Below are 12,598 nucleotides of genomic sequence, written 5' to 3'. Positions count from 1 at the left end.
TAATTTTAAGAAACCCACATGTTGAAAAGCATCTAATGAGTGAGTCCAAACCTTTTTGTACACAGCCAGTGGCTGAAAGATTTCAGGTATTTGTTTCTCTCTGCGGGTGTTTAAAAACATCTTCAGGGTTATATTTAGATTTTTAAAAATCCTGTGCTACTATATGGACTGAATTCGTCAACAGGTAAAAGTGTATTTTTAGGAAGATTGAATTAGTGGGGGAGTACTTAGAACCACTCGTAGCTGATTTCCCACATAGCAAGAAAGTCCTGGGTTCACATCATCAGCCGGCTGGGGCCTTTCTGTGTGGAGATGTTCTTCGTGTGACTGCATGGGTTCTCTGTGGGTACTCCAGCTTCATCCCACAGTCCAAAAACATGCTTGTTAGATTAATTGGTGATTCTAAATTGGCTGTAGGTGTGACTGTAAGCATGAATGATTGTCTGTGTCTCTGGATTAGCCCTGCATTGAACTGGCAGCTTGTTTAGGATGTAAAATACCTTTCACTGTATGAAAGCTGTGTTAGACTCAGCACCCTGTAACCTTAAATTGAATAAGTGAATGAGAAAGTGGATTTATGAATTACATTTGAAATATATGGTTCTGATTGGTAGAAATCCCTTTAGTACAAGTATACTGAATTCCCTGTTTTGCTTCCTAACTATAATTTCTTTCAAGCCCGTTTCTTCAAGCAACTTTAAAGTGGACTTTGTGTTCCTGCTTTATTAATCTTCTGTTTTAGTTTTCAGTGTGTAAAAGGTTTCAATTATATTTCAGTAGATTGCAGTCAACTGACTTCGGCTATCTTACATCTCACAATTCAAGTGCATAACCCTAGCTACAGTGGCTGCTACAGGACAAACATGTTTTAGTTATCCAAGAGAGATCAAAAACATTATAAACATGCCATACTCCATAGCGCCAGCTGGCGTGTTTCTGCTGCTGTTTGGCCTGGATCTGCCCCAGAGTCAGTCCACTGTTTACCTCAGGTGTCAATGCCGAGTGAGAATCGTCCAGCTTTATTTACTCTGGAAGAAGCTTTAAAACTTAATGAAAGGAGTCTGATACAAGTCGAAAAGTTAGACAAGCTCACTTCTGATTTATGACACTGATACTCAAGTGAGTTGTTAAGGATATGCTGAACTGTCAGTAGCGCTGCTGTTTTCTTTCAACTCATTCAATGTTTCAATTCAGCTACCGTTAGACTCTTTGAGGTTCACCAGTAGTAGTAAAACATACAGTCTGGCACATTACGAACAAACTGTGAGAATGTAATCAAGCTGTTTATCAGAGGGAAAGTGTGATTTCTAATATGATACTTGTTTGTTGAAGAGGACCCATTCTCCGGCAATAACACATAGGTATAAAGTAAGGCGCAGACACAAATTTAATTGTCACTCCACTGCAGGCAAAAGCTTACAACCTCTCTTCTTCTCCATTGGTGTACTATATATATGACCCGTCTCTGGCCACATATGTAAAATGTGATTAGCCAGAAGGGGGATGTGCTTCCAGGCCACCGTATTCAAATATGGTGGAAGGACGTGGCAGCAGAAAAGTCACTGACTGCACCTTTCTGTTTGTTTACTGTTATTTAGGCGATCGTGGCTCAAGAGTTGGCGGTTCGTCTTGTAATCGGAAGGTTGCCGGTTCGAGCCCCGGCTCCGACAGTCTCAGTCGTTGTGTCCTTGGGCAAGACACTTCACCCGTTGCCTACTGGTGGTGGTCAGAGGGCCCAGTGGCACCAGTGTTCGGCAGCCTCGCCTCTGTCAGTGCGCCCCAGGGCAGCTGTGGCTACAATGTAGCTTACCATCACCAGTGTGTGAATGTGTGGATGACTGAACGTGTAAAGCGCTTTGGGGTCCTTAGGGACTAAGTAAAGCGCTATACAAATACAGGCCATTTACCATTTATGATCATGCTAGTAGAACATGTTAGGTCACTGCAAGTGCAATGAAAGCTTCCCATCAAGTGAACATAACGTTATGAGGGATTGAGCAGCTGACAGGGAAAACAGAGTTTTTCAGTCATGTCATCTCACTTGACCAGCCAGCGTCAGTTTTAAACCTGAATAAAAAGGCTGTTAGAAATGGATATGATTGGATATGAGCTTTACTCTTCCGCTTTTCCAAAACTGATCCATGAAACTGGTTGGAACGATCTGCTTTTACCATGTAGCTATCAAGCTGTTGTGGATTTCTTTCATGGTTGGGAAACATATAAAGCTCTTGTGCTCTGTGCTTGGCCCGGCAGCCTCGGTATGTTGCTTTCCTAATCATCTTCGTCCTCTCCAGGATGGTAGGTCACCGTGTGCCTCCCTGCTCTTTGCTACATTATGTCAGTCAGATGGAGCCCACTGCCTGGCTGGATTGAGCTTTTGGTTGTGGATGATAGGAAAGAACAGGGGTTGCTGATAAATGCTTTGGGCTTGTGTTTCTGTGTAATCACTTCTTTTTAATGCTCACGAGCCTAATGAAATGTCCCAGGTGATTGTGTAACCACATCATTGCCTAGCTTGACACTATTGTTTATAGCAGAATGAATTTCACTATGTTTATTGCTGCAGGGTTGTTTTTGCAAGTGCATCACTGTAATAAGAAGGATGGAGGCCGGCAGAAATGTTTCCCTAGGTGTGCCATTACTCATCCAGCTTACCTGGCAGCACATTTAATGCACACAAGGACAGGTCAAAGCATTATTCACAGCAACACACAGCCTAATGAAGGTTTCTGAATCACAATCTCACATTTAATTATAGTGAAGCCTCACATTTAACTATAGTAATTATAGTGACAGATATTACTTCCTCACTTGATAAATACTCCTATCGATGCTACTCTCCATATTTTACTATAAAATAAAGACATGATGGTGGTTATAGTCACTGATGTTTTTCATTTCCTACTAAGCAGATGTGCTGGTGTTTATTAATGTTCCTCCAGGGTCAAGGGCTGGGATAATCCCCCTAAAGTTCTCAAAGTATTCCAATTTAACTTTCTCAGCTCATCCTATGATCCAACTCGCTAGTGCTGTGATCGAGATTCCTCAGAAATCGGATGTCGTAACTTTTAGTGCATTCCAGAAAATGTCCAAAAAAAAAAACTAAACAAACTGAATTTGTTATGGTTCTTAGCAAAGTAGAGCCATTCACTATCATTAGCAAAAAGCATAATGTGTACTTTTTGCATCTAAAAAAAACCACATTCATGGCTAGAGCCTGATCACTGCTCTGCTTGTGACTTGTGTATTTTTGACTCATTAAATAACAGTTGCAGTACAGATTAAAAGTTTAAAGTTGTAAAAAAAATGTATGTTTACATTCAGTGTTGCCATCTTGGATCGCTAACTCGGGGCACGTTGGTCTGCTCTGACTTTCTGAGTGGGAAATCCGAGTTGGCACTGAGAGCTACGACTTATTCAAGAACGCACCACAAGTTCAGCAAGTTCAACACCTGCTACCTGCAGGTGTTGTTGCTCAACAGAGAGGGTATAGCTACTGCCTCTTCCAAATCTAATGATATATGGAAAGTGGCAATTTTTATGCATATTGACTTTCCTTGGGTTGATATCTTTTCACAACAAACTTGGCAACAGAGAGTCTGATTACATAGTCCACCGGCTTGGTGTAAGCCGGGGCTGTTGGTTTTCTGAAAAAAACAAAACAAAAGCAAAAAACAAAGGATAAGATCATTTAAATACGTTCTAAAAAAGGAATGTTAACTGTATCCTAACTTCATCAAAACGGTTTCATCTTGACTCGAGGTTGAAACAGTTGCTTTAACAGTTTGGCAAATCCCATCAGCATCAGACCTAAAGCAGCCAACTACACTGCACTGATTCAAATTTAAAGTCAGATTTGTATATGTGTCAGGGTTTTTACAGAGCATCTAACCTTTTACATGCGGAATATCACATTGAGCTCCGTTTTTCATTAAATACAGTAAAGTGAGCACAAACCTTTGAACATGTTGCCCTGTCAGCCATGACAGTAGAGCACAGAGAAACATGGCAACATCAAGAATAATCCCTCGACACTAAGTGTCATTACTACTGACACTTAGCTGACATTTTAAAATTCCTATGTTGGTATTGCATATATTAACATTGCATAAATATCAATAGCTGTACCTTTTTGTCTAGGTGCCTGTCTGGTCTGTGTGTGTGCCTATTTAATACTGGTCCCAGTACTCATGCTTAATGGTAATAAACACAATAGGTAAATTACCCTACTGGCTTGCTCAGGTAAGTCTGGTTTAACTGGAGTGACCATGGACAGTGTTTGGACTCTTGTTGTGGAGAACATTTAACATATACACACTATAATTTCATACATCTGTCACATAAGCTAGAAGTTTCTATCTTTTGCTCTCCTATTGGAAAGATGTACCAAATGAAGTCTAATGAATCTCTGTGTTATTTTGCCTGAAGTCAGAAGGCACATGCCTCTGTTTCTGGGGTGAATATATTATGTTCGGCCCAATAGCTTGGCATGGCTACTCCAAAGCTTTCCGTTTGGGTTCTTCCTGGTGTCACTGAGCTGCTCTCTGTACATCTGCTCCTCCCAGCATACCTCGGCTCGTCCAAATCAGACAAATGCTCTGGCCTTTCCCTTCACACGAAACATACTGGTGGTGCCGTGCCAGGCCTCGTTGTCCTATTGCCAATCTGTCTGACGTGATGAAAAATGGCGTGTTAAATGCATCATGGCGCGGGAAAAAGTGGTGTTTGCATGTGACAGACAAGCAGCAATTACCATCTTCTGAGTAAAGCAACCCTGAGCCATTTTGGATTAGTTCAGTAGATATTTAAGCCAATATACAAATAATATAACTGGCTATGGCTTTTAAGAGTATCTCAGACCTTTTCTCTCAATGAAAATTAGCAGGCGTAGGCGTTTTATCTCTGTTAAATACATGACATGACATTTAAACTGTCGCTAATATTCATTTGTGTTCCTGATGTTGCTGCATTTAAGTTATCTTTATGTAACCTCTCTTAGCTTTGCTGGCTAATATAAATAACAACTGTTGGCTGTAGCTTCAATGCTATCATTGTTTGCATAGCTGTGTAATGGCCTTTGGCTCCATTGATAGTCATTAGCGTAACCTTTTTAAATGGATGCATTCATAGAAGCGGACTTGCGTCTGTTACCTATGTACCCTTGCTTTTCAATGGTAGGGGATACTCTGTGCTCTGAGTAGCATTTCCAGCAGCTTTACACAACTTAACATTTAAGATAAGATACCTTTATTAGTCCCACAAGTGGGAAATTTCACTTGTGGGAAACTTCACTTCCTCTGTAAATGCCAGTGCATTTGTTACAGGTTAAAGTATCAAGACAAGTACCTTGATAAATGGGTCCAAAAATACAGTATTTAAGCATTGTGACTGTGCTAAATATAATTTAAATATGGCCTCATCTATCTGGCTACTGGTCAGGAACATTCCTACATGTTCTGCATTTTGCCATGGTTGTGTTTTATGGAAGTAAATTTAGAAAAGATTCATGTGGAAATGCAAAGACCCTCACTAAACTGGAGGAACAGGAAGTCATTTGCAAAGACTCGGGTGCTCCCCATTAATATTTAAATGAGCCGGAAGCTGGTCCCTGAAGCCTCAAGAATGTCTTGTTGTAGGACCTGAGCTTGTCATTGAAGCTGAAGCTATATATTGTCAGAGATAGCTGAGCAATTTTCCTCAGTCAGTTGCATGTGGGGACTTTTACAGAAAGGCAAGCACTACTTGCCTCGCTTGTCCTGACTGAATACCACTGCTCATACTACAGATGGCAGCTTTAATGGCACGTTTGTGTTGATTTCTAAAGAAATATCACAATTGACCAACCACGTTTGAGCTGGTTTTTGCTGCAAACTAATAAACAGTGTTTGGAGTATGTGGAAAGCAAAAGAAAGAGAATGTAATCTTGAAACTACTATCCTTTCCGTTTTGTGGTAATTAAGCTGTAAAACATTGGCTGTTGCTCTCAGAGGTCACCTTACAGGGGCCCAGCCCAAGATCCTGGACTGGGCATGTGTTGTTGGTAATAATATTATTTTAAGAAACTAAGAAAATTATTGCTGAATTATATTAGAGGCTCATATAGACACTTGTGGCTGCCTCAAGCTTTTTGGTCAACTTCTAATTGTTTTCTAGTGCACCCAAAAAATTGTAACATTTATGGCTTTGGGTACAAACCTTAAGTGTTGGATGAAATGCCATTGCATTTTGCCCCCACACTTGTCTCCTCCTGAGGATAGATTGGGATAGCTCTGGTATTTATACAGTGTTTTAATCAGGTCAAAATTTAAATGAGATTAATATTTCACTTTAAGTAATTTAACTGCAAAAACTGATGGTATTTTCTACAGACTCTTGTTCAAAGAAACAAAACAGGAGCACCATAAGGTCACAAAACAAAACACGAGTCCAAAACCAAAAACACTAGAGCCCAAGAAAACAGAGTCCATAAGAAGTTCGGGGAGCCGACCAGGAGGCCTGCAGCACAGAGGTCCAAAACAGTTCAGGAGGCCGACTGCGCGGAAGGCAGCGGCAGCAGCGACACAGGCGAAGGGAATCTGGAGGCCGACCGCGCGGAAGGAGGCGGCAACGCAGTTCAGGAGGCCGCAACGCAGTTCAGGAGGCTGACCACGACCTCATTGATGTCCAGCCAGTGGTCTGGAACGTGGCCGGTGATGCTGAGGTGCAGGACGTGGACCAGACAGTGGCGTGGCAGCCGCAGGAACAGACGAGGCAGGAGCTGCTGGCGACAGCGTGGAAGCCACAGGTGATGACACTGCTGGCGACGGCGTGGAAGCCGCAGGTGGTGACACTGCAGGCTGAACGGGCCCCTCGAACCCTCCAGCAGAGGCAGCCTGCTGAGACAGTTCTCCTGAACTGCCAGCAGCGACAGACAGTGGTATGGGAGCCGCGGAGTGCCGGATTGGCCCAGTCGAGCTTCCAGCAGGAGCTGATGCAGGGCCAGAAGGTATTGAGACCCCTGGCTGAATATGTAGCTGAGTGGCAGACTGGATGGGCGACAGAGGTACTGGGGACTGAACTAGTGGTGACAGAGCTGCAGGTGACTGAACTGGGGGCAGCTGAGCAGGTGACAGAGCTAATGGCTGAGCTTAAGAGGAGACTGAACTAGAGATTGTAGTGGGGTTTGTGGTGAAAGTGGAGCTAGTAGTTGAGTAAATGGCTGAACTGCACACTGGGGAGAAGGCTGAACTGCAGACTGCACTAATGGCAGAGCTACAGGCTGAACGACTGACTGCGTAGCATCCTGAGTGGCCGAGTGTAGTGATGGTTGTGGTGGGAGTGAAGCAGGTGGTTGAGTGGATGACTGAGCTGCTAAGGGCGACTGAACAGGAGACTGGGCTGCTAAGGCTGACTGAGCTTCTGGCTGGGTGAGAGCAGTCTCCGGAAAAACAGTCACAGCTGGCTGAGAGACATGCCGGTTTAGTTTAGGGAACTAAACTAAACAAAGCCTAAACTGGGAGCAGCTACAAAACAATACAAAGGGACAAAAACCTGAGACTAGAAAACTAAAAACCTGGAACATGGAGAAGTCCAACAGGGTCTACACAGGAGACATACAGGTGACGGTACACAGACGAACCAGCAACTAACAGAAGCAAACACAAGGCTTAAATACACAGAGGGATAACGAGGGAATGAGACACAGAAGAAGAGCACAGCTGGGAGTAATCAGACATGGCGAGACCATGGGGAAGCAAAACTCAATACACTGACATAAGACACGGACCTTCACAACAAAACAGGAAATACACAAAGATGCAGACCAGAGGGGGAGAGAAAAACACTGAGGAGCACGAGGGAGAGCACAGACATGACGAGCTGGAGAGACATGGAATCAAACACAAGGAGAGGAAACCCAGTAAACTAAACTGAACAACTTAGGACTGATAGAATAACTCCAAGAACAACAAATGAACTTAACATGATACAGAAACACAAGGAAACAAAGAATGCTGGGTCAAAATGACCCAGGACCATGACACTTAAGCTGGAGACCCAAATTTAAAATAAAAAACAAACAAAAGTGTTAGGACTTTAGTCAAAATCCTTCTAGGAGCAACTTGTGCCACTTGGTGACTATCTCACACTCAGATGGCAGCCGGCGGTAGTAGTCCTTGTTCTGCTTCGTCGAGCTCCATGAAGCTACACGTGAACCACCTTGCAGCCGATCACCAGAGCAGAAGATGTACTACCATCTCGCAGTGTTGCTAGCTACAGTCCAAAGTTACAGCTTCTGTTTCTCATTCCACAAGAGCACTGAGCAAATATCATATTTTATGGATTGAGTAAGTGAAAAAAAATCAAAGATACACTTGCCTATGTCTATGCCATAGTAACAGTATGCCTGCCACTACACAGCTGAAACCTCAACTGTGCAGTCGTACCATTACAGTAACTGGTTTTCTGGGAACAGGGGCAAGACAAGTGCCAACTTTGGTTTTATAAAATTCTTGGAAATTTCTAGCCTGGTTTTTATTCCTCTCCCTTAAAATGTTTGCTTTAGTCACACAACACTTTCAGCTTTTAGAAGAAATCCCCCGTTGATGCCATTCCCACCACTGTTTAGATTAAAGGTTGATTTTGACAACTTAAGCTCTTGGACAACTTAAGCACTCTACTCCAACTAATGGACCTGACACAACGCTTGTTTTTGCTGGAGAGAAATAAAATTTAACATTCTTGTTTTGCAGACCTGAAGAAGACTCTCGCAGTCCTGCTGGATAACATCATGATGAGGCTGGGCAAGCTAGAGTCCAAGGTGGAGAACATCTACAATGGCACAGGGCCCAACCTGAGCAACGGCACCAGCACTATTACGCCCAGCGCTCCAAACTCAGAGAAAGTAAACGTGGCAGGTATGTGCTGCAGTCTTCTTTCGCTTTGGAATAGAGTGTTTGTGTGCATGCTGTGCCAAGGTGGGGGGCAGTCTAAAGGATTTATTTTGCATTTGGATTTGTAAATGTTATCAGTACAATCTTAGAATCAGAAACCTTCCTGGCTCCAGTGGTCATTGATCCTGTGCCACTTAGAAAGACTATAAATGTGTCTGTGCACTCATCGTTTTAGAAGTGTTTGATACATACACAGTACTGAGAAATGGGAATAAGCTGATTGTGGCTGTAGAAAATTTCTTTAAAACTACTCTAGTCAATATCTTTCCTGCGGCATGCAGCTAGCTAAACTTTCCCAGTATTGCCACTGCACTTGATGGGTCCAGACCGCATCCTTGGACTTGATTCAAATAAGGCCTGTGTTCACGCTGCATGACCCTTTTATTAGTTTTCATTGATTTTCCTGCCAGCTTTCAGATGATGAATTCAGCCCAGCTGAGAGAATGAGGTGTTGGTTTTTCTGAGACCCCTCTGAGGGACTTGCTCTCAGTTGTTTGCGCAGCATTAAACAGTAGGAATGTGAAGCTGCACAGCGAAGCAGTATGTGCAGAATTGGATTAGACTGATTGAGATGTTCAAAGAAACACTGGCATTAGTGTAATTCTAATGAGAACTGCTGTGCTGCCGCCATCATTTTGGAAGTGCTGATGAGGCCTTTGTGAATTTGTTTTTTCACATGACAAAGGACGGTAAGAATACGACAAAATTATGTAGAGTTGAATGAAAGTGTGAGTGTTTGTGATGAAAATACCTGTCAAGGATATAAACAGGCCACTCACTCTTATAGCAGTAAATTCAAAGAGATACAGTGTAGAACATTTGAAAGGCAACACCGAGTAAATTACATGACCAAAGTGTGTGAAATGAATGTATATTGTTTTCAGAGCTGCCCAAGGAAATGAAGTTCTAGTCATATATACGGGCAGGGCAGTTTCTATTAGAAAATTGAAGCTGTTGAAGTTTCCTCCAGGGAAGAGAACATAGATCACCTGCCCACAGATCTAAAAGAAAAGGCAGCGTCGCATTAAAAATCTTATGGCTGAGTAACTAAACAGATTAATTGGTTTTTATTGTGTTTAAAAACTGTTATTTCATCTTCTTTTTCTTTTCTTTTTTTGCTTTAACTATATTCTATAACTATATATGTAACCACCCTGCACAGGCCTGTGGTGAGCCACGGTAAACCTTGGATGCATCATTTTGAAACAAAATGCAAATTAAAAAAAGAAAATGTGATAATGAAAAAACTGTAATCAATATAGTAACGGTCCCAGACGGTGTCCGACTTTCAGAATTGCTCGGTAAAAAACAACAAACCCTCAATTTCTCTTCCTGTTTCTGTGATATTCAAAGCCTGTTTTTCAGTCGTTCTAAAACCACATCCTTTCACCTACCTTGGTTTATTTGCCTGGCACTAAAGCAATTTTCTGCTCTTCTTTAGCATCTTTGGAAGGTTGCCTTTGACTGTACCTCTATGAGTTCTCTGCTCTTTCACTAATAGAAACGTTTGTACAGTGAAATGACTCAAAATGATGTAATCAAAAGCCAGAGTAGAGGGCTTTTAAAAGTTAGTGTTATGCATTGAATCGTCTGGACATCTTTCAGTTTCTTGACGACGTTTCACCTCTGATCAGAGAAGCTTCTTCAGTTCTGAAGCTTCTTGGATGAGATGTGAAAGATGTCCAGACGCTTTTCTTTCCAAGCTCCTCAGACCAGGAGTCATATTGTTTCTCATTCAGGAGCTGTTTTCAGTAAGCGTATTAAAACCATTGTGCATATTCTTTCTCATGTTCAAAATAACAACAGTGTTTTTTTGTTGTTGTTTTTTTTACTTGGGGTAACAATACTGCAGTCTGTTTGGGGTTGCATAAGGTTCTGATCTGCAGTTACTGTGTTACCTGTAGCTAATGGCAGTATTTACACCCCCCACCTGTACAGAAACTAAAGCCGTGCACTGCTGTGGGCACGGCTGGCAGTAAAATGAATTTTAGCCACCAAACAGAAGGAATCGATATCTGTTTTAGTGGATTCTATATTTAGAACATTTTCACTGCTTCACCTGCTGTCAGACGGGCCTTTACGACGAGGAAGCAGGGCTGTTACGCTCCACCAGACTCCATTGACAAAATGAGGAATTTCGCCTCATAAAAGATTTGAGCTGTCTGCTACTGCTTTGATTGGTTATTTAGTGGTGTATTTGCATGTACTAGTCAAATCAACAGTGAAAGTAAAAAAAAAAAACTCAGCAGACTGTGTGCAATAGTTTCTACAAATCAACAAACCTTGCAACTGTTGCCCCAGGTTAAGATTACATAAATGTGTCCTGTCAAACTTTATTATATAAATTTATATCCATTGTTGAAAGAGCAGCACTGTCTTGCTCTGTGAAGTATAGATGGAGACATGAGGGCAGAGCTGCGCTGGCACAGCTTTATGTAATACAACATCAAAGCATAACCATATCAGCAATATTGTCCCATTCCATCTCCATTATGAAGATATATCTATGCATTAATATATGTAATTAAAAACAAACAAACACACAAACAAAATGTAATATTATGACCCAGTCCTAAATTTGAGCATAAAACCTTGTCATTAATTACAGCTTAATTACATTTTTGCAAACCAAGGAATTAGCAGATTAATCAGTAGCTAATTGCAGCTGTGGCTGTCAGATAGTGAAGAAAAAGCTTACATATAATTACATGGAAATGGAATTAAAAATAAAAAAAATAGATGTAATATTCGTAGAGGTTTATGGAAGGCTAGACTTCTTAGATGGAGCGGGTTTTCTGACATTAGGTGGCGGTTAATGAGCCCTGCCTTTGCAGGCAATCGTGATAAAACATTGTCAGAGCACTCTTGGCTTGAACTGCCCTGTTCCGCAGAAATCGTAGCTGGACCTGTGACTCATCTCAGTGAACTTGCAGTGGCCTGTTGGCCTAAAACAACCAGTGGCACCCTTCAGAGATATCTGGAGCCTGAATGTATGTCAAAGCTGACAAAGCTGCACCAATGTCTCTCTTGGCAGTTGAACTAAAGGCCCCAGCACTCCAGAGCCTCCATCGGAGCATGTCCTCTGTCTTGGAGCAGGGGCAGTGCTGTTGCCAGCTCCACTGGCGCTCCTCCCTGACTGGAACGCAATTACAGAGATAAGAATCTGGACAGTGAGTGCAACACGCCTGCCTTTCAGGGAGGCTGCTATCAAGATGGAGCTGAGCAGCAGCTCTGGGACTGCGCCGTTTCCACCTCCATTGGATACGTTTTCCTTGCCAAGGACTCTGACATGTCAGGGACCAAATGGAGGCCCTGTTATTTTTCCTGGCTTTTCTTCAGCCTGGCTTTGCATGCAAAACAGGTGCAGCTTTACTGCATATGCTGAGCTTCAATTTAAATTTAAGGCCAAATTTAAAGCACACCTCTCTCAATTACTGTTGTGAATGTGAATTGTCCTGGTGGGCGCTTTGCACACAGAAATTACATAAATTAAAAGAACCTAGTTAGATCAGGGGTGTCAAATTCATTTAGTTTATGGCCCACCAACGACCCAGTTTGGGCTCAAGTGTGCCAGACCAGTAAAAACATTCATAGTACCCTGTGAGAATCAGGTCAGATAGCATAAAATAATATATAAAAAAAAAAAGCTTAATGCATTAATTAGATGG

The 12,598-nt window shown here is 42.2% G+C and overlaps 1 protein-coding gene across 2 annotated transcripts in view; it reads left to right on the top strand.

Annotated features, from left to right (window-relative positions):
• mgat5 (alpha-1,6-mannosylglycoprotein 6-beta-N-acetylglucosaminyltransferase) overlaps positions 1-12,598 on the top strand; it is a 105,302-nt gene that overhangs the window by 21,752 nt on the left and 70,952 nt on the right. For both annotated transcript variants that reach the window (XM_063465800.1, XM_063465799.1), the window contains exon 3: positions 8,730-8,894. In XM_063465800.1, coding sequence (XP_063321870.1) covers positions 8,730-8,894 — 165 coding nt within the window. The remainder of the gene's footprint in view (positions 1-8,729; positions 8,895-12,598) is intronic.

The sequence above is a fragment of the Pelmatolapia mariae genome, linkage group LG23 (assembly GCF_036321145.2).
Source record: "Pelmatolapia mariae isolate MD_Pm_ZW linkage group LG23, Pm_UMD_F_2, whole genome shotgun sequence".
Lineage (NCBI taxonomy): Eukaryota > Metazoa > Chordata > Actinopteri > Cichliformes > Cichlidae > Pelmatolapia > Pelmatolapia mariae.
The sequence above is the reverse complement of the archived record's forward strand: the minus strand, read 5'-3'. Positions and strand labels throughout refer to the sequence as shown.